This window comes from Centrocercus urophasianus, unplaced genomic scaffold (assembly GCF_019232065.1).
Source record: "Centrocercus urophasianus isolate 14NV4802_14NV808 unplaced genomic scaffold, USGS_Curo_1.0 seq_39, whole genome shotgun sequence".
Lineage (NCBI taxonomy): Eukaryota > Metazoa > Chordata > Aves > Galliformes > Phasianidae > Centrocercus > Centrocercus urophasianus.
Window position 1 is genome coordinate 4,072,819 of NW_024884966.1, and position 23,044 is coordinate 4,095,862.

The 23,044-nt window shown below is 43.8% G+C and overlaps 2 protein-coding genes across 5 annotated transcripts in view; both read right to left on the reverse strand.

Moving 5' to 3' along the window:
* Nucleotides 1–305: 305 nt before the first annotated feature.
* LOC122167818 (serine protease 55-like) lies at nt 306–15,320 on the reverse strand. Its single transcript, XM_042832667.1, is given in 8 exon segments — nt 306–1,389; nt 4,841–4,857; nt 11,337–11,412; nt 11,501–11,625; nt 12,928–13,175; nt 14,465–14,654; nt 14,802–15,006; nt 15,008–15,320. Coding segments are annotated over 8 exon segments (1,224 nt in total). The 5' UTR covers nt 15,065–15,320; the 3' UTR covers nt 306–1,083.
* Nucleotides 15,321–18,494: 3,174 nt separating this feature from the next.
* Nucleotides 18,495–23,044, reverse strand: part of MSRA (methionine sulfoxide reductase A) — a 262,146-nt gene continuing 257,596 nt past the window's right edge. For all 4 annotated transcript variants that reach the window (XM_042832591.1, XM_042832589.1, XM_042832590.1 and 1 more), the window contains one exon: nt 18,495–19,332. In XM_042832591.1, coding sequence (XP_042688525.1) covers nt 19,168–19,332 — 165 coding nt within the window. In that variant the 3' untranslated portion in view covers nt 18,495–19,167. The remainder of the gene's footprint in view (nt 19,333–23,044) is intronic.

Below are 23,044 nucleotides of genomic sequence, written 5' to 3' on the forward strand. Positions count from 1 at the left end.
AAATTGCAGGTGCTTTTATGCTGTTGCAAAGGTGGGACATGAAGGAGACCTTGCTGCTTGCCTTCTTCCCCACCACTTTTAAGAAGAGCAATCTCCTTGTGAAAAGCAGGAAGAGTTTTGCAACACATACGGTTCCTCAGGAGTATAGGGCAGCATTCCACAAAGGACCAGCTCAGTCCCAGTTCAAACTAGGAAGCAGACATCTCAGAAATGCATGTAACAGGCCTCTAGCAGAGAAAAAAAGACGGCAATTTCCTTTTGACTTTTTTATTATTATTATTATTTTTTGTAAGGGATGCGTTTTGAGTTATTACTAAAACAAGGGACTTCTGAAGACAGCACTTTTTGGACACTTAGGAGCAGTTCCTTCCAGCTAGCCAGATCCTTTCTCCAGTGTCTTTAGAAACACAAACACAAAGGTACCGTTTGCAACCCATAGCAATAGGACCAACCAGTTAGATGAAGCTACAGCTTCCAACACTGCCCAATGGCTTTCTTGTCCTTTTTCTAGCTTAAGGAGATATAGATGAGTTTGACACGTAGTCACTTCCCAGCAGCTCAACACACCACCCTGATCCGGAAGTCTTAGTTTGGTCCAACTTGAAGACAGAAGACATTAGCCCTCTCAGCCACATGGTTTGATTTTTGGGTGGTGCTGAGTGGAGCAGACTCAATGAGCTTTATGGGTCCCTTCCAACTCAAGATATTCTATGATCCTATGAACAGATAGTTAGCTGTAGGATATATTAACCCAGAGTTATGTCGTAGCTAAACTAATTTGCAACCGAGTGAGCTAAGATCTTTCTTAAGGTTTCAGCTCTCCTTGAGGTGCTGCATCTTGACATTTCTTCTGAGTTAGCAAACGATTGAGCCAGATGTAACCCTCTTAGTCTGGAAAATCTGGATCCTTGCTCTCTCCTTTCAAGTCTCCAGCCCTATATCACTCTCTAGTCTGAACACACTTGGCTGTCTGTATCCACCTCAGTGAGATGGACCATGCTGACCTGAGATACAACTTTATGGTTCTGAAGCAAAAGAAGAAGACAGTCATTCTGACTTTTATTATGTTTTGAAAAAATTGCTCTAGAATAATCCAATTGCCACTTGAGAAGCAAATAAAAGGACAGCAGACTCAAGAAACACCAGCTGAGCTTTGGCCTCAGAATGAACCTCTGTGGTACTCACAACATGTTTAGCTATGCCTTCGATTAAGAAAGGTTTCCCCGTCATGGCTGTCTCAGTCTTGATCCACTCATAGTAGTTATAGACAGAAGTGTAGAACTGATAATATGGCCTTGCTGCACAATTGTCTCCCCAGCTGATGACGCCGACCTGAAACCACTTCATGGTGTTCCAGTAGCTGCAAACCAGGGGTCCCCCACTGTCCACCTACAGCATAAGAAAGGCATTAGAGCAGAAGCAAACCTCAGGTCTGTCAGAACATCTGCATCTTAGACGCTGATTAGGAAAATCAAACTCCATTCCAAACTCATGAGGACTTGGGGGAACAGGGACTCAAAATATCACAGCTTAGATCTGAGATTCCTTGTAGCATTTACAAGATCTCAAATGCCCTTTGCAGCCACCCTATAAGAGGAATACCCTATGAATATGGCCTCTGAATGCAACCTAATAGGGAAGAGAAACCAGCACAAAATGTACCCAGCCACATACAACACTCCTCTTGACAACTATGTACTGTACAGCCATGCTCTACATAAAGTAGTTTCATTCTGCAGTGGGTTCAAATATTTTTTCTATCCTGTCTCCAGTACTTTGTGTGTGGCCAATAAGAAATTCAATGCAAACATGTTTCCCAAGACATTCCCCAACTTTCCTGGGAAATGTTGCCCTTCCAAGTTTGTTCCCTAGTTTGAGAATTATCTCTAACACCCATGTATGGACTCCCTTGCCACAGCAGCTACAGTAAGCTAATCTGTATCAATTAATAGAGAATTGGCAGTATTGCCCAGTGCAATAGGGCAATATTGCGTTGGATATTGGAAAAAATTATTCTCAGAAACAGTGAGATCAAGTATTGGCACAAGCTGCCCAGGAGGGTGGTGGAGTCACTGTCCCTGGAGGTGGCCAAGAACCATGGAAATCAGAATCACAGAACAGTGGGAATTGAAAGGGCCTTCAAGAAATCAAGTCCAACCTCCTGCTAAAGCAGGTTCCCTACAGTAGGTGTGGCACTGAGGGACATGGTCCCTCAGTGGGCATCATGGTGATGGGTTGATGATTTGATTAGGTGACCCTAGAAGTCTATTCCAGCCTTCTTGATTCTATGACTCCATGATTCTACGCAACTCATCAGCACTAACTAAAGTTTGTGGCAGAATTCCTGCTCATTTTATCAAATGGATGATCAAGGCTCATCATGCATTTATCTTCCTTTTTTTTTTTTTGTTTTTTTTTTTTTTTGTTTTTAATTCAACATGTGAACAGGAGAGGAAAAAAGCAAAGTTAAAGGCAGAGCACATGTTTCTTCAGCATCCAACACTGTTTGCTTTGAAGTGCTGTTCTTACAGCTATGTTTCTGTACCTCAAACAGCGGTGTTGGGCCCTTTGCAAAGTCAGAATCTAAAGATGTTTCTCAACTCTGTTTTGGCCAAGAACTGGTGTGATTCACAGTGACCCTACAGTGACCCTGGACCCAAGCATTATCAGTGCTCTGGGTGACGCCATCCTGTTTGAATGAATGAGCATCTTCTAAGCTGTGTGAGCAATTAAATTACTGGGAATGTTACTGCTAATTCCCTCAGGGTAGGAACAGGCCAAACTTATATGGTAGAAGAAGGAAGGCACTTTGAGCCTCCTACAGGAAGATGAATGAAGACGGAAGAGTGAGTGTGACACAGTCGTGGCTGGAGAGCTCTCGTCAGTGACACGTTGGGGTGCACCATGTTGTTATCTCTTAGTATGAGAGGCGTGAGTACTGGCAGAGCCCCTGCACACGGAACCCCAGGATGACAGAATCACCAAATGTTTGGGGCTGGATGCACCTCTAGATCCCTCTGGTCCTTCCCTGCCACCAGCTGGGCCACCCAGATCGGGGTGCCCAGCACCACAGCCAGGGGCTTTGGAAGATCCCCAAGGAGGAGACCCCACAGCTCTGTGCTCCCTGTGCCAGAGCTCTGTCCTCTGCACAGCAGTGCTTCCACCATCTGCAGAATGGATCTATCTCACACTGCCAGTTTTGGAGGGCATCCAGACTTGCAATGGATCTTTCTCCCAGGGCACTTACACAGTTTGACACCACTTTATTCCTGACACCTTGTGAGTATCCCTAGGGGAAAATATCACACTTTATAGAGGCAGAGAAGGGATGGGATTTGCAAAAGGCAGTGTCAGAAACAGGAGCCAGAGCCAGGAATCCCTATTCAAAGCTATTGATCATGCAGTTTTCCTTTCAAATGAGATGATTTCCCGTTTTCCTTCTTAGCTGTGTTTGCTTTGTTCTCCACCCAGTTGGTGAGGAAAGGGAGAGCTGTCAGCTGTGAAGAGTGATTTAAAAGCTTCCCAGAGAAAGAACTAGGCAGTGCAAATCCACTTCTCTAATCCACACACTTTAGAACCCAAATCCTAATTCAGACACCTTTCCATGTGGACTGAGATGGTCTGTGCCGTGTGTGCAAGAGGAGGTGCCACTTCTCTCAACTTCAGCTATTTAACTTACATGTCCATCAAAAAGAGGGATAAATCATCCTTTCTACTTAATAATAGCAGTACCCCATTTGAATCAGGAGCCTGATTTTTACTGGGCTGAAGACAGAGAAAATAAGTGCCCAGCTGTTGGGCACTTCTGAATAGCCCTCTATCCACCTTAAGCTCTGAACAAATTTTGACCTCGGGTTTTCTATCCTTGTGTAGGAGATAATGGCACAAAGGAATGTTGAGTGCTGCTACAATTATCTCACCTCCTTGATGTCTCCAGTAGCACTAATGTAATGAATGTTCAGGTTAATTACCCTGAAGACTGAAGAATGTATTGAATCCCAGTGGTGAAATGGTTCTGCTCAGCAACGGGCCAGATAGCTACTCCTGCTCTTCAGGCCCACAGGCAAGTTTCTGGACAGCAAAATAACTGCAAATAGCATCTTCACTTCTGTTGCATGTTTCTTATCAACTGGTGAACTAAATGAAAGGCAACACTGTCAAATCAGATGCTGCTGAACACATGCCTTCCACAACAACGTGTTAATCCTCCCATTAGGAGAGGTGAGAACAAAGATATAGCAGCTGGTAAATAATTCTGGGTTGTGTCAAAATTGTCACAGACTAACAAGGCACTTTGTTCACTGAGGCTGATAAAAAGTTTTATCCTTTCAACCACAGCCAAAGTCTTCTTGTGAACATAAAGAGCCTTTCTGCTGACTTTAGTGGGCTTTGGAGCAAGAGCTTAATCTTCCCTTCGTATTTGTTTTTGTGTCTGCAAAATGGTAATTGATCAGAACAAACATATTCAGCCACATAAATTGTCTGAGCTGGGAGAAGCTCTGGGGGAGGGAGATCAACCCATCTGATACTCATTAGATTGATGCACAACCCTTGTGAGTCATTGCTGGTTTCATTTTCATACTGTAAGCTCTGCTTAAATTGGAGAGAATCAGCATGTGAATAAGATTTGCCATTAGAGCTGCCCTGGCTGCAGGAAGTAAAGGCTGTAGCAAAGAGAGAATTTCTTCAGCTGCTTCTCTGTGAACAGACAATCTTTAAGGGAATGTAGAAGAAAGGATGCTATGGCCATTTTTTATCATGCAGGTGTCAAAGATAAATCAGGTAACACAGGGCACCTGGACTTCTCTCATGGGATCCCTCTGAGATCCCAGATGAGAGCCTCCACCTGCTCCGTCCCTCCATTTCCTCATTGGAAAATGGGGAAAGAAGAAGGCCTTACTCTCCACAGGGATGTTCATTAGCAGCCATGGAGGCAGTGAGTAAAGGTGGCCATAATGCATCTGACCAAAGACCCATGGGACTCAGACTCCTGTCTCTGACTGATGTCTGTAGCAAGTGCTTGGGAAGGAGAATGAGAAGCAGGGCAAGTGCTTACAGAGTTGTATTTACATCACAGTGGTTAATAGCCTTTAGAGAGATCTTTGTCCAGGAAGTTATCTAATTGCTTTTTGAATTCATTTATCCCTTAGGATGAATACCCACAACATCCTGGTCAGTGAGCTCCATAGTTTAATTATCTGCTGGATGAAAAAGCACTTCCCTCTCCTTGCTTTGAGTCTGCCGCCTGACACAATCACTGGATTCCCCATCCTTCACATGGTTTGAACGACAGTGACAAGAGAACAGCCTGTGCTGTTCATGACTTTAGAAATCTGTGTCATACTCTCATGTGACATCTGACAAGCCACCGAGTCGTGCTCTGCTATCTCCCTTCCTGCAAGAAGCTGTTCCATGTCCCTGCTCTTCCCACTTTACTCTCCTTTCTAACACTACCTTCCTTCTCAGATGAAGTGGATGGGAACTGCAATCAGCACATGATGTAGGCCTCCAAGATTACTGCCCTAGTATAATACATGTTTGTTTCACTACCTGTTCCTTTCCTAATAACTCATTATGCTCTTGTTGCCTCTTTGACCTCTATAGAACCTTGTGCTGATGCTTTTGAAGGACTATCCAGAGTCACTCTGAGATCTTCCTACATGGTAATAGCTAATTTAGAGCCCATTATTGTATGTGTACAGCTGGAGTTGCTCTTCCCTGTATTCATTACCTTGCCCTTATCAACAATGAACTGCATCTGCTTTTTTAACCTCCAGACACTGAGAATAATGAGCTCCTCCTGTACCTCTGCACAGCCCATTTTAATCTTGACCACTCTGATTAGTGTTGTGGCATCATCCAGCTTTGCCTTCTCAGTCCTCCCTGAACAGCACAAATCCTTGCACGGATCCCAGTGGGACCCACCTCCAGAGCCCTTTCTCCCAACAAACCTTTCCTCCATGCTGCTTCCCTTTCAAACCAAAGCCCTTCCACTTAATGACAGCTCACTTTCTGCATGAGCCATGGGTGAGAAATCTCATTAAAAGAATTTTGGGTATCTCGGTTCATTATATCAGCTAGATCACCCTCTGCCACATGCTTGTCAACTCCTTCAAAGAATTGGAATCTATCTGTGAGTCATGTCTTCCCCTGAAAGCTGCTTGACTCACATTGCATAATTGAATGAGAAGAGGCTGCTCTGAGTCATTGCACCTGTCACCTCACTCCAAGGACAAGTGCTCACTGGGTTTTCTGTTCAGTTGGATCCAGAGATGTTCTCTCCACCAACCCTCCCCCCTTCCCCCCAGATCTCCATCCAAATAATGCCGGATCCCATTCATGCAAACCAAGCAGCTTCAGTTTGAGGGACAAAAGACCAAAACTGTAGTAGAGGTGTGGGGCACCACGAGCACCTTTTGCCATAGGAAGGAACAGCTTTCACAGATGGAAGAAATAAGTCACTACAGCTTGCCTGCGTTCACTTGCCTGCTCATACGATAAAATGATCAGTTGATGAAAGCTCTACCAAGCCATGGGACACAAGAAAATATTCTAATTCTTATAAGCTGCACATCAAAGCCCCTTTAGAAGCAAATGTAAAAGATTGTAAAAGCAAAAATGTCTTTCAACTGCTTTGTTCTGCTTTTTTTTTTTTTTTCATAACACCATCCTATTTAAAATCATCATGCTCTGTGGAAAAAAGAAAAAGCTACCCTACACCTTGACATGACAGCAATTGTCCTGTGGTGGAGAATCTATCATGAAACATGTGAGTGGGTAACTCTCTTCAATATTAAGGTGCAACAGTAAAGCAGTATTGTCTTGTCAGTAACAACTTAGAGTTGAAATATGGCTAGCTTCCAAAGCCAGACCCCAGGAGACCTTTTATTGATAGAAAAAAAAGCCTATGACCTCAGACCTCACACAGATACTCTCCACATCTACAGACCACAATCACACCATCATCCATCCACCTCTGTGTGTATATTTTTAACAGCTGCAGGATTTGAGCAAGTTTTCTTGGTTTGTGGCCTTTGCCTCGTTTCTGTGACCATTTACCTGCATGAAGCCAAGTTTCATTTGCAGACCTCCTTTTTAAAAAATCCTGTTTCACAAGTTTTCCTTCACAGTTCTTGAGCCTCGTTAGCACAAGTGAAAGGATGAAAAGGCTTGTAAAATGATGCAAGAGTTCTGGTCACTACTACATGGTTTACCTCTCACTCTTAGGCACAGTGGGAGGGCAGCTCCAGACAAATATCACAACTCCAAAGGGATTCCAGAGCAAACGTCAAGCTCCCCTCCCAATCATGTTTTCACCACTGGGGTATGATTCAAAATGGGGACAGCTGGATGCCGTGAGGATATCACAGAATCACAGAATGAATCATACAATGACTTGGTTTGAAAGGGATCTCAAAGATCATCAAATTCAAACCCCGCTGCTTTGGGCAGGGTTGCCAACCAGTAAATCAGGCAGCAGGTCAGGCTGCCCATGGCCCCATCCAACCCAGCCTTGAGCACCTCCAGGGTCTGGGTAACAACATGGGGCACCCTGTGCCAGGGTCTTACTGTCCTCTCTATGAAAAACTTCCCCATGGATCCTGGAATATCTAAGACTATGCTGGAGACTTCCTTGTAGGGAACTGTCCTACCTTGGAGCCGTGTCTTCACCTGTGAACTTGAATGATCAGTGCTCCTACAGGGATTTACCTCATTTTAAAACAGATGTTTGAAACAATTCAAATGAATCACACATTCAAAATCACTTTTTTTTTTTTTTTATCCCCATTAATAGAAATATGACTGGCTAGTTGCAAATAGCTGTAGAAGAGACATTTCATGTTATCAGATAAATCTCACCAAAGAACTACTGTTATGGCTATAGCTACATGGTGTGGGAGGCCTTAGCATCCCTAAAGCTACAGAGCCATTCAGAGAATCCCAGAATGGTTGGGATCAGGGCACCCCTGCATCCCTCTGCTCCCCGCTGCCCCAGCAGGACCACCCAGAGCAGGGTGCCCAGCACCACAGCCAGCTGTTTTGGCAGATCCCCAAGGAGGAAACCCCAGAGCTCTCTGCTCCCTGTGCCAGGGCTCTGGCACCTGCCCAACACAGCATGGGAGGAGGGAACAGAGAAGATGAATTGGAATAATCCTACAGCCCGCTTCTGGTCCCACAGTGGTTCACTCTCCTGTAAGTCTGTCCTGGGTCTGAAATATACATTAAATGTGACATCCAGCAAGACAAGTGCCATCCTAATCACCACATCTCTGAGCAACCTCCACAGAACCTCCCTTGCAGAAGCTCTCTGAAACATAATTGGGTCATTTAATGAATTTTGTCTGGATAGGCAAGACATTGAAGAGGCATTTGCTTTGCAAGTCCTTTAAACTCTAATTATCACTCAAGTTACTATTGCATCAGGGCCTAACAAAAGATGCTTGAGGAAGCAAGGAATTAGACATCAATTAAGGTTCATGAGGTCATGGAAGAAACATAGCATACAAAAAAATAACACATGGGCCACCTCTAGTATCTGTTCTTTAGCACTTGTACTCCATGAACATCCGTTAATGCTAATGATTATGACCAAATAGAACTATAAGTCAATTATAGATCCTGTTAGTGTTAATTCATGGTCAATCTATATATTTGTCTGAAGAACCGCTTGGAAATTGGTATACAGTACATTTTTCTTTTTTAAGTGAATAGATTTTAAGTACAAATACTCAGGAGCTCTTCTATTTTACCTCCTTGGATTAGTATTGGAATACAGTCAGTGATCCACAAATTAGTTATGCTCTAGTAATACTATGATGGCAGCTAATGAAACAGTCTGAGCCTTTCAATTCATGACCTGTGCCACATATCAAGGAGTATACCGAGTTTTACCAGTAGAATAAAACTTTCACATGACACTTTGGTGAAGATATCTGTGTGGCTCTGGTTGCTCATACAAAAGCATACAAAATCCATCACACAAGTGGTACACAGAGTAAAGGTCAAGCATGGTAATCCTCTGGATCCAGGTCAGATCATGCAGACTTACAGCCTGTGGTCTAAACGCAACTTTCCCATCTTAGTCTAACTCTGGGAGTGAACAAAGGCACCCTTCTCCCTTCTATGCCTTTTTCCAGGTACATGGGCAGGACCTACACTTAGAAGCATGGACAGGAGACTAAAATATAAAAGGTGTTCTTCTTCTATCACCCCATCTCCCAGTGTTTATCCAATCCCATCCAACAACCTCAAACCCCAAACCACAAGCAATGCTACTAATCCCATCTGGGTTCCCCAAAATACAGATGTGTGTTGGTGTGATAAAGTAAGGCTTCCCACAGAGCTGTCCAGAGAAGTCCCTCTCACTTTGTAAAGGACTTAGGCATTTTGAGATTTGGACTCTTCTTCATTTGAAACAAAACCCAGTCTATGGAAAAGAATAGCTCGATAAATTGGACTTGGAGCAGTATGACTTCCTGCAGAGCATCATCATGTTGGGACCTACTCTACCACTTCCTTATTCGGCAGTCTACTGTGAGCAAAACACTAGACTTCTGCACCAACCTAGCAAGGCCAAAATCACAGAATCATAGTCACAGAGCCATAAAATCATAGTCAAAGAACCATAGCATAGTTTGGGTTGGAAAGATCATTTAGTTCCAACTCCTCTGCCATCTGGTTCCAAACTTCCCCACCCAAACCCTATCGATGGAAACCATCTACCACAAAATACTTCCCCTCCAGAAAATTAGAAAACCCTGATGAGAAGTCATGTCACTGTTTCACCCCTGAACAGCCCTACTTCTTGCTTAGCATATATTCTAGTCTTGTTTTCATTATTTCAGGTTGCAAGTCATTTCTATCTGGCCAAACTTCTGCTAAAGTGGGCACTTGCTGGGTTATGAGCATTATTATACATCCAATCACTCTGTTCTTTGACTGCTTGGAAAGCTCACATTTCTAGTTCATTTCTCAGACTACTCTAACATTACTGTAGATCAAAATAGCACCCTTGTCAGTTTTCTGAATGCAGCAGATTAGTTTTGCTGGGTAAAAGTGCTCTTGCAGTTTCACCAGCATAATTCAAATGCAGAACTTAAGGCTGGGCTGGGAAGTGCATTCTTTAATCACGTTAATGTTATCCTGTGGCAGTTTTCTTCTTACATTTTTGATTGAATTTAATGGAGGTGAAAGTCACTAGATGAATGGCTTCACAGGCAAACACTCTCTGGCTAATCAACAAAAATTATTTTCCAAAGTAAAAAAAGAAAAAAAATCAAAAATATAGATTTTGCAAAGCAAAGCCTCTCCTCTACCCAGCTATGAGCAATCCACACCCCTGTTCCTGCTGCCTGTACCTTAAAGTCAAGAATCTCTTTGAGTCCTGGGTGTTATTTCCTTCAGTAAAGGATTCCTACAGGATGAAGTTGTACAAGTTCAAGTGTCTGACTGTCTGTCCCTTTTCAAACACAGGCACATTTCTAAGAAAACCCTTGCTCAGTAGAGGAGAAAGGTCTTAGCCCTGTTCCTATCGTGGTAGAAGCTACAGGGAGAGCACTCAGAGAAGGGGCTGGAGGTCAGACAGTATGAAAGCAAGGGGTTTTTTTTGGCTCTCAGATTTTGCTTGACATCATTACAGCCATTCTGTGTGTGGAGCATGTTCTGAGGGCACATTATTCTGTGTGAGGTTTCCCCAATTCTAGACATTCCACAGAATCACAGAAAGGATGAGGTTGAAAAGGATCTCTGGAGGTCATCTGATCCAACCAACGTTTGTTTCAGCTCTCTCCCCTTAGTAGTCCCTTATATCAAATACTACTTGAGCTCCATAATTTAGCTTCAAAACTCCATCATCCCATATCACTAACCTACTGTAATATGTAAACTAGTTAGTTTTGGAACCCACAGACAAACCTGCCATGCTATCTAAGAACATTTCTGTCAGCACAAAGACCAGTCTTTGAAAGATTTCTAACATTCATAGAATCATAGAATCATCAAGGTTGGAAAAACCAACAAGATCATCTAATCCAACCATCAACCCTTACCTATGACCACTCTAGACCATGTGTCTCGGTGTGACATCCACACTTGAACACTTTGACTCCACACCTCGCTGGGCAGCCTGTGCCAATACCTCACAAGAGAAAAACTAAACACTCCTGGACTCATTTTCTCACCCACTCTTTTTGCTTTGGCCCTCCTGGATAGACCTGCCTGTCTTCTTTCTGTATTTAACCTGATAACAGAAAAGTGCTGCCTGTATTAAGGAGAAAGCAGACCACACTTTGCTGAGCTCTCACCTCCATACAACCACCACTGACCTCCAGGAGTACCACAGTGTTTGGGTCTATGTGCACTTGCTGTACATCAGATAGGCAGGTCCTTGGCCTTTCAGCTTCTTGCCCTGGCCTAATGCAAAGAAACCTATGAAACCACGGGAAGCGTGGATGTCACTGTGCCCTCACTGGCAGCATGGCCATCCTGGGGGATGGTTTACCTGGCAGGATCCTTGCTCCAGCTCAATGCATAACATATCCTTTGGTAGCTTTGGTATCTGGTCCAAGCACTCCTCCCGGCTGATGAGCTTCATCCTTGCTTTCTGCAGCACGTGGGATGCTGACACTGCAGATGTTAAGCAAGTGAGAAGAGAAGGCTCATCAAACTTTACACAACCTTAAGGAAGATAGGACTCAAAGGCAATTTCTTAAAAGACAAATTTTTCATGCTCTTTTTCCAGCTAACAGGAACCCCTTCATAGAAGCAGCCAGAAATTAAAATGGTTTAATACAAGAATCTCCAGGGAGGTGGCTATATGTCTAGTTGAAGTCTAATTGACAGCAATCAAAAGGGAGTCAGGCTGGTGGCACTCAAGGTGACATCTGATGTCACCTTGATGTGATGTTTACCTACAAAAGTCAAGAAAACAACCATGCTTCCATCCATGCTAGAACAATAGGTTATATTTTTGGTATGACCCATGCCACACCAATGCATGTCCCACTTGCCAGTCTCAGCTTTTCCAGTTTTTCCTCTGAAACGTCTCCCAGGCAGAAGGGCTGGGTGCCAGGGTTGGGTGCACTAACTTCCCACTGGGTGCAGTTTGGATGGCAGAGGCAAACTCAGCCTGACACATAGCAAAATAAGTCACACCATGCACCTGGCAAAGAGAACTTCACTGCAGGTGGAATCCTGCCAGAACAATTCCACAGAATTGCCACAGAACTGCTTTTCTGTTTCTTAAGAGCATGTTATCTGAGTGAAATCGAAGACCCTCACAATTGAAACACAGCTTTGTGTTCTGATCTACAGTTATATGAAGTGAATGAAGCATAAGAGGTTCAGAGAGGAGACAGTAACTCTACAGAGCAGAATAGCAAGGATAAAATGGGACATGAGCTTCTGCATCAGGGAAGGACTGTTAAAGCCCCAAGGCACCACTCTACCCACTCTGTCCTGATTACTTCTTTCCAATAATGAAATAGCTCATTAGCTATTTGGTGGTATTTGCTCAGGATAGGCATTTTGGGTCACAATCAGTGCTGGAGCTACTTTATTAGGGCTTGAATGGAACAATTAGTAATGGTAATCTACTTTTCCAAATATAGTACAAGAAGGGGTGGTCAGAACCATTGAATAACGTGTTTAATAAAGGCATCTTGCCAAAGGCAACCTTGAATCTTCATTTCTCTTATTCAACACCACTTTAGACCCAACATAAATTTCCCAGCATGGTTGGAAATTGCCTTACTTTGAGTGCTCAGAAAGTCAAGGAAGAAGGTTGAGTTCTTGCAAAGCAATGGTGGGTTCTAAGCTTTCAGCTGGAGCATACATGCTCATTGTGGGTAACCCCTCCCAGAGGGAGAACATCTGCTTTAAGTGGATGAAAACCTCCATTAGCAAATACATATCCCTGTAACATCTCACCTGCACCTGTCATTCCCCATCCAGCAACCCAGCAGTGTTGCCATGAACTGATGTCATCCATGTAGGGAAAGCAGATGGGGATTTTCTCGTTGCTGAATTCAATGGGATAGTTGAGCATGATCAGAGCAATATCGTGCTTCAAGGTTATTCTGTCAAAGTCTTCATGGAGGATCAACTTGCTTGGCTCACGTACTTCCAGTGGGAGGTCAAGGTCAACTGCTCCCATTACAATCTTAATATCTGGTGGCCTTATAAACATACAAAAAAAAAAAGTATATGTATGAGCATAAAAATATGCATAAAAATAGTATATGTGTAAGCAAATGGAAAGGTGTTGTGTTATAGAGGTTGATGCCTCCTTTCCCTGAGCAGGGTACCATAGTTCTCTGCAAATAGCAGGGGTGGGTTAGCTATAAATATCACAGAAATCAGCCCTCATTTCCAGGCAAAGCTAATTTTCAGGTGAAGTGGAAGAAGAGGTAGAAAGTGAATGCAAGCAAGTTCTAAATAGCCTAGCTAATGAGCAGATGGGGAGAGCTAGGTGTTCAGGATAGCTGTGCCCAGGGCTGGCTACTCCATGACTACTCTGTGCCTTGTCAGTTGCTCCAGGCTGTGGTGCCACAGGTCACTGAACAGTCCTGGCTCTTGAACCTGCCTTATTTTGGAGGGCTGGAGTCTGCTCCATTGGACACTGCATGAGTTAATTTGTCCAGAAACTGCTGGATTAATGTCAGACTACCCGTAAGGTAAAGGTGTTTGCTATATGATACCAGTGTAATTTGGGGCTTAGGATAAATTGGAATGGAATATATCTCTTTTTACAAGGTACCCCAACATGTGCTGATGTACAGTTTGGGGGGGCAGCAGAGCAACTTCACGACCATTTACAGAAGGATGCTCAAACATCCTTCAATATATTCGCCTTCTAGATCTTCTGGTTATGAAGATTTTTGCAAATTCCTGTTGTAATGCCACCTGTGATCAATAGCTTTCTCCAAAGAAATAAAAACTCTCAGAGTTCTTTTCCTGACTCCACCACATATATTTTGCACTTGATCCCAAGGACATCCTGAAGAGCAGTGTTATCATTCCATCATGCCTGAGCAGTTCTTTTTGACCCCAAGTAGAGCAGAGAGAACAGAATAGAGTAGAAAGAAAGCATAGGATAGGATAGGATAGGATAGGATAGGACAGGACAGGACAGGACAGGACAGGATAGGATAGGATAGGATAGGGTAGGGTAGGGTAGGGCAATACAATGCAGTACAATACAATATTTGAGTTGGAATTGACCTGCAATCATCTAGTTCAACTGTCTGATTTCTTCAGGACTAACAAAAAGTTGAAGCACATTATGGACCAGCATCTCCCTACCCAATTCTCCTCCTCAGGAAGTTGAAGAGATCAGCAATGTGTCCACGCAGCCTTCTCTACTCCAAGCCAGACAATTTATATGCCCTAATCCTCTCCCCTAAGCCTCTACCCTCCAGCCCTTTTGCTAACTTTGCAGCCCTCCTCTGGGCAAAGAAGTACTCACACTTCATCTGCAAAGCAATGGGCCGCAGTCAGGATCCACAACGCACTGATTATGCTGCCTCCACAGATGTGTTTCCCATTGCTCTGGATGCTCACTTGCCATGGGAACTCTCCAGCCTTGGCATATCTCCCACCTGTGATCCTCTTGCCAGTCCACAGAAAGGACTCAAAAGATGGTCGGAGGCCACACTCTGGGTACAAAATAAGACGCACTGCTCACATATGCCTGCAGCACTGCCTGTGCTACTAAATTAGAAGGGAAAGATGCAGGTGAAAGCACTGATCCTTGATCATCCTTACTACTTGTTCAAGGAATGAGACCGGAGAGCTGCATTTACCATTGTGTGAGTATGCAGACTGGGTAGCAGCCATTTTGATCGGCTGGTGACTTCTGAAGAACACATAAGCTCTGGAAAGACCTTCTGCATGGATGCTGCTGATTAGAGAAGTTAACACCCAGAAAGTAAAGAGAAGCATTTTCATCCCACTCTTGGACAAATGCTCTTCACAATATTCAGGACAGTGATGCTTCCACAGCCACATCCCTCTGACAGGGGCAACCAGGCTGTGATATCACACTATTCATTTGTCCTGCTGACATCACAGTTGGATGCTACGCTTCTGTGACGATCACAGAATCACAGAATCACAAGGTTGGAAAGGACCTACAAGATCTAGTCCAACTGTCAATGAGGGAAAGCTCACACAGTTGCTTTAGTTATGATAGAGATTGGTCAGTACTCCATCCTGGACTGAATTTCATGGAGTATCACAACAGTGGATTTCTTGGGCTGGGTGCTGTAGGCCTTCATTCTCAAACCATCTTTTTCTCTCCAAAGACTTTATTTGTTGGTCCTGCTTTGGTTTTCATCTTTGAGAAGTGCTGGAGCCTAACAAAAGTTGAATGAATTTTCCCCTATGTTCAGACCACTTCTACATTATCAGAAGTAAGCAGCAGCTTTGTGGTAGGGCCAGGTTCAAACAGTGTGAATTCACAGAGTCATAGAATCATAGAATGGCCTGGGCTGAAAAGGATCACAGCTATCATCGAGTTTCGATCCCCCTGCCATGTGCAAGGTCTCCAACCACCAGACCAGGCTGCCCACAGCCACATCCAGCCTGGCCTTGAATGCCTCCAGGGAATTACAGAGCCAAAGATGCTGAGGCAACCACTCCCATCCTTCCAGAAAACTGTGTACAAGAGTAGCTTACAAAACAACACCCAGCTTAGAAAACCAATCCATGAAACTGAATCATTTCTCCTTAACTAATTTTATCCTCCCTACTGTTTGTACCTCCAACAGCAACTGCAAGAGTTCAAGGCCAAAATTCTTCTGTAGAAAATCTCCACTAAATATGGAGAGAGGACTCAAAAGAAGTCAAATTCAGACCTGAGCTCAGTATTAAGGACAGAATGGTGTTTTCTCCAAACACTTTAATGATACAATAACTGCACCAGCGAGTGGGGGGCAAGGGAGGGGAAAGGACAGAGGAAACCAGATAACATCTTATGAGCATCAGAATGATTCAAAATATGAAATGTTTTGCCCTGTACACTGGAGCAAACCAAGAGTTATTCTGCTGAAGCCTGAAATGCACCAATGTTAAAAATGCATAGGAAGAAAGTCAGACTTTATTTTCCTTTTTTTTTTTTTTCTTTTATGTCACCCCATGCCTAGGAAATTGGGCACAAGTGCTGGTTTCCTTGACAGTGAGCAACAAAATGATTCAGAGGTAAACACTAACAACAAATAGGTGACCAGTTCCTATGGCAACTGGAAATTCCAACTGTGATACGGACACATTCTGGGGTGTCTCCAGAAGGAGCCTAACATGGCAATCCTGCCAGTAGCAGCTCCTTGCAAACTTGCCCCAGGCATAAGCCTCTTAAAAAGAACAGTTATCATTGAGCTATCCAGTGAAATGGTGTGGATGTGTGTCTCTGCATCCTCACTGTCTGGCCCTCAGAACAATCTTTACGTGTTCCTCTGTCCAGAATTGCCACATCAAAATGAGCTCCTGCCAATTTTCTCCAAAGAAAAGCAAAGTTGCTCCATTACACATCTCTGAGAACACACCAACGCCCTCTGAAAGCAGTGATTCGGGCAGCTTCCAAAATAGGAAACGAGAGGCTGAAGGCCACATCTCTCACCAGTCTGAGAAATATCGTAAGCAACAAGCTGTGTAGGTGGAATTAACCTATCCCCATCTTTCTCACTGAAGTTGTTTAACCTAAGAAGACATCCCATAGCAAGTATATAGGTCTCAAAAGATCCTGTACCCATACAGGATATCCCCTGCATTGCCTACATCCTTCATCTCCAGCTTTTGGTCTTTTGAGATCCCCCGAAATGAAAGGCTTTGTCTCTTTCTGGCTGCTCTGCGTTCTGTACATGCAGATGCAGTCCCATATCTTATGTTTGCACAGCACCTACCATAATGAGCTCTGATCTTAGAATCATAGAATCACTGATGTTGGAAAAGACCTCTTAGATCATCCAGCCCAACTGTCCACCTACGAATATTTCCCCACAAAATCTTGTCCCTTAGTACAACACCTAAATGTTTCTTGAACACCTCCAGGGACAGTGACTCAACCACCTCCCAGGGCAGCCCATTCCAGCACCTGACCACTATTTCAGATAATTTTTTGTAATATCCAACCTGAATCTCCCCTGATGCAAGGAGGTCATTCCTCTCACTAGTTACACAGGAGAAGAGGCCAAACCCCACCTTTGAGGTAGCTGTGGAGAGCTATAACGTCTCTTCTGAGCCTCCTCTTCTCCAGACAATCCTCAGCCATTTCCCGTAACACTTGTGCTCCAGACCCCTTACAGCTTCGTTGACCTTCTTTGAACACATTCCATGGCCTCAATGTCTTTCTTGCAGTGAGGGGTGCTGCTGAGTACAGAGGGATGATCAGTTCCCTGCTCCTACTGGCAGCTCTATTTCTGATATAAGCCAGGACACCAATGGCCTTCTTGGCCACCTGGGCACACTGCTGGCTCATGTTCAGCCAAGCACTGACAAACCCCACCAGGCCCATTTCCTCCACGCAGTCTCCCAGCCAGCTTCTCTGCCCCAAGCCTGTGGTGTTGCCTGGGGTTGTGGCCAAAGTGCCAGACCCAACACTTGGTCTTGTTGTTCTTCATCCCATTGGCTTCTGCCCACCTATCTAGCCTGTTCAGATCCCTCTATAGGGCCTTCCTAATTTTCAGGCAGATCAATCCTTCATCACAAGTTGGTGTCATCTGCAAACTTACTGAGGATGTGCTCAATGCCCTCATCCAAATCATCAGTAAAGATATTAAACAGGACAGGCCCAAATACCAATCCCTGGGAAACACCACTTGGACCAGCCACCAGCTGGATTTGACTTCACTCTATGGGCCTGGCCCTCCAGCCAGTTCCTTACCCAGAAAAGAGAGTACCTGTCTAAGCCATGAGTCTCTACGAGAAGCTGTATGAAGAAGCTCCAAGAGAACTGTGGGAGAGAGTGTCAAAGGCTTTGCTGAAGTCTAGGTAGATCACATCAGCAGCGGTCACTCCATCATAGAAGGAGATCAAGTTGGCCAGGCAGGACCTGCCTTTCACTTTCAATCCATGCTGGCTGGACCTGATCACCCAGTTGTCCCGCACATGCCATGTGATCTCACTCAAAATTATCTTCTCCATAATTTTTCCTGGCACCGAGGTCAGGCTGAGTGGCCTGCAGCTCCCCAGATCCTCTTTAGGAACCTTCTTGTAGATGGGAGTCACAGTGGCAAGTCTTCAACCCTTTGGGACCTCTCCAGTTGACCAGAAAATCTTGGCGGTGACATCACAAGCTACTGAAGCACAAATAGCTAATCATGGGAATAATTACATTACAGTACACCTAGCATACTCCTCTGTAGTGTCATGCATAATAATACTGATTTTAAAAAGCCCTGGTGTTTAATTAGTAAGCTGCAGACTTTTCTCATATTTGATACCTTTTCCAGATCTACCCAGACATATATTTAGAGCCAGGGAACACACTGGAGATAGCATTTTTCTTTCCTGTCTTTGTAATTTATTGTAGTGCAGGAAACCAAATTGATTTCTTTCTGTGTTTGTACATTTTTTGGAACTGTCAAAAGTATCACATTACAATTTTTACTTTTTCTTACTAAAATTGCTTCAGAAAATAGGCACTATAGGTGATATTACACGTTGCAGCAAAAGTGGAATTGTGAGAGAATTACTGATCTTCTAAATTCATCATTCTCAAAGACATCAAATTACAGGGTTGTGATAGCTAAGATGAGCTCAGCCATGTCTCCAGAAGTCAAAGCTAAAGCATGAACAAATTCATCAATCCAAGAAAATAAGTATGCCTATAGACATTAGCTATGCAAAGTGCTTAATGGGTGCAGCCACCCCATAATCCATCCCTTTAACAGCGTTTCAAGCCAAACTTTAAGAAGTTTCTTTCCTCTCTAAAGTTCAAGCTTATGGGGAAACCAGGGAACTGCACAGAGCAAGAAGCTGCATTGGCCAGCAAGCAAAATTTCCAAATCTCCTTGGCTTTTAATGTCAATGAACAGGAAACTGCTCAGATTACAGCAAGCCATCCCAAATCTTGATGTGCTGATGCTGTGGGTACCAGAACACCTCTCATCGCTGTCGGCCTTTTCAGAACAACCCTCTAGAACAAAGCACTGGGGGTGGCATGAGCACAAGCTATTTCCTGATCCCGATGGGGCAGGAAATCCCCGTTCCCCCGAGGCCACAGTATCCATTGGGGTTCTTGCTGAGGTACTGCTGATGGTAATCTTCAGCGTAATAAAACTCCGGAGCCTCCCGGATTTCTGTTGTGATGGCACCAAAACCGCTTTCTGTCAATACCTGTCAAGAGACAACATGGAGATCCATTAGTGGTTTGTTGGCTTCCCTGCTGATGAATGACATACGGTTTCCTCTCAGAAGGAACCACAGGCATCTCTCAGTGCCTGGACCACACTTACAGCACATCTCTGAGAGCCTTTTATCCTTGTAATTTCTCTAGAAGAGGTTGTGGGCACCAAAATACGTGTCGGAGAGAAGGGGCAGTGCACCCTTCATTTTTAATGGCTCATTTGTTTAATTTGCTATCGCCACACATTTGTTCTCTTTATGAGCAGTACCAGGGAGAGATGTGGTGCCATCAACACAAGTGGAAAAGAGATGTGCAAGGCTTTGCAGGTGTCCAAGGACTTCTCTTGGCCAATGTCTCAGTTCTGAAATACATTGTTCAGCCAATCGTGCCAAGAAAAATTTGGGGATGAAATTTGAGCCCCACTGACAACAGAGGGAAATAAGAACATTCAGGCTCTTTTCACTGTCTCTGCAAACCCTTCCTTCAAAATGAATGATTCCATCATGAACAGAAAGGTATTTTTTAGACAAATTGTGTCTCACTTCTGAAAGAAGATCTGCCAGTGAGTGGACCAGTAGCAGCAATCACTTTGCAGGGACAGGAGAAGGAACGTGGGTGGGAATTTCAAATTAGACTTAAATTTCTTTCTGATATCCCTAGCTGAATTCAAAACTCCTGGAGGTTTTCTGATAGAGGAAACTTCTTTTTCATATGAATTGCCATGTCATTTTACCTACTGAATTTTTCATTTCTAAGGAAATTGCTAAGCACCAACCTTTTGGAGCCAGTTCTCATCTCATCTCAGTGGGGACTGCTCACTGCAGTCCATGATATTCTTATAAGCACTTTAATTGGTGTCAGGCTAGTGTTTACTGTTGTAAAGTATATTTCTAAAGCCCTGGACATTGGTAGATCTGTGTTGCTGCCAGCCAGAATTGACAGCAAGATGGGCTTTAAGAAGAAAGCATTAGCAGATAAGCTGATTACCTGACAAATGTGTACCTGACAAATCTCGTCATATTGGCAATAAAAACAATAAAAGGAAGCCACCACGTCATAAAAGCAGACCTGGAAGGACCTGCAGGAAGTCATCCAATCCAACTTCCTTCATCACAATACAACTCACAACAGCCAGCAGACCTTTGTCTAACTACTTCTCAGAGATCTTCAGAGATGGACATCCTTCTGGTTACTCAGTGATTGCATTCCAGTATTTTCCATCCTGGCCTAGCAAGGATTAAGCCCACAGCTTTCATTTAAACCCACTATTTTGATCAGACTCATCATGAACATGGAAAGGAAATCATTCCTTTTCTTTTTCCAGTGGTCTCCTACATCCCTGGTTACTGCTCAAAGAGAAGGATGACAAGTCAAGAAAGTATGTAAATGAAGCATTAGCAAGTATTTAAACATTAAAAGGTGATTATTTGGGGCCAAAGAGCCTTAAAATACCAAACAACGGGGTTTCTAAGCTCTTGCCTCAGTGTAGCAGAGTACTGATACCATTCAGGAGTTAGCTGCCAGACAAGGCTGACACCAGTCCAATGCACTCCGGTAATTCCACTTCCTGGAGACACATTTGGCTGTATTCAGCTTTCTATCAGGGTTTAAGTAATAAGATTACAAAATCCGTGATGGACTTGCGTGGGGAGCCCTTTGATTCAAAACCTGACATCTAAATTCTCAGTGCAGATAAGGAAGTTGTGGACTAGCTAAGCAATGTTGTGATCCCACATTTGAGCACAGAGATAACAAGCCCTATTTCACAGGATTCCAATCTTGTTTTCCCACATAAAATCACTGAACAATATTTCTCATCTTCGGGACGGGTTTTGTACCAAGGGAACCAGGCTATTACGTGCCAGATGTATTAGCAAAGAAGATAAAAACATGAAGTCCTGTATCACAACAGATTGGCAACAACCGACACAAAGAGATGTCAACACAACTGCTTTAAGGAAGCTATGTTTCACTGGTTTCCTAACATTTCTAGCAAAGAAAAGCACTTTTGACATTATCTTCACCACAGAAAGATGGCACAGGCTCTGTCATCATGGGCATTAGTCATTTACTTGCTGCTGAAAATGCTGCAAAATTGGCTTCCTCCTTGTCTGAGTCATGAGGATGCTGCTGGAGGGATGGGTATTTTTCTACTTGTTACAGATTTTTACCTGGGACTTTTCCATCATTGGCCTCATTTTTTTTTTTAAATTTTTTTTCCAGTTAGAAAATCCATTCTGTTCAGTAACATACCACGAGGGGGCATAAACATCATTTATCCCTTTCAGAATTACTAACAGCCTATTAAAACGCTGCACGCTGAATAGAGCAGAAGCCCAAGACAACTCATTATGTTGCTCTTTGGTCATTAGCAAAAGATACCAGCACTGTTGTCAGAATCAGCGGGAACCCCAGGCTCCAGTGCTTTGCCAAACACTACCTTGAATGTTTTGATTTTAAATGGGAAAATATTTTCCTCTCACTGACTGTGTCAGTGCAAAGATAAAAACATCACCGGGAAAGATGATGAAGTTCATGATGTGTTGGCTCTGGCAGGTGTAAATCAGCACACTCTTGATTGATTTCCTGCCGCCAAGGCAGATGTAATTTGACAATAATCCTGTTCTAGCAGACTTTTTGGTCCTTGCTTTTTAGTCCACACAATTTCCAAGCTATCCAGTGTGAGCTCCCAGCACCATGCGGCAGCCAAAAGGGCAGCTGCAGCTTTTGCATGCAGAAATGGGAAGAATAGAGTGAAAGAGAAGGTAATTCTCTTATAATATCTCCAGGGAGCTCATAGATGCCTCCTCCTTGGAGGCATTTAAGGCCAGGCTGGACGGGGCTGTGAGCAACCTGGTCTTGTGGGAGGTGTTCCTGCCTACAGCAGGGGGTTGGAAGTAGATGCCTTTAAAGGTCCCTTCCAACCCAAACCATTCTATGATTCCATGACAAGATTCTATAATCCACCACTGGGACCTTTCGCAGAGTGCAGGAAATTTTTGAAGTACTCTTGAATCATTTTTCCCCCAGATATCCCACTACAGTTAAGATATACCTAACTTATTAATATATTCAAGGGACTTCTGTGGCTTTCACAACTCAAGAGATCACAGTGGAAGAGCACAACCATCCCCTATCTGATTACAAGCCAGCCCCGAAAAACCTTGCAGGTTTTAGAACAGAAGCCAAACCAAACCAGAACCCAAGTCCTGCCCAACCAAAATGGATGAAGAGAACACAGTCATTTTGATGTTTGAGGTTGGTCGTGGAAGACAAAAGCCTTGGAGCACTGGGAACCTCAGCACCACCACTTTTTTAAGCAACTTGTACTTCTGGAATGTGAAAGGTTTTGTTTGATGAGTTTTGTAATTTATTAGAGCCTGCAAAAGTTTGCTTAAAACTTGTTGCCTGGCCATGTCATTACACAGAACAGCCTCTGCCACAAAAAATAATTCTTACTTGCTCTTTGCATAGGGATCTTGATTCTCTGCCTTCATTCCGTTCATTCAATTCTTCTGCAGGCTTCAGGGGCTGAGGCTGTTTAGACTCCCCACCCATAACTCAGGTCAGCCTTCTTGCCCTCTTCTGCATCCTCTCTGGTTCTATTTTACCACCTCATTGAGATGGGGTGACTGGAATTGCACTCTATACAAAATCACCACGGATTTACTCAGTGCTGCACTTACATTTTCTCTTTCATTC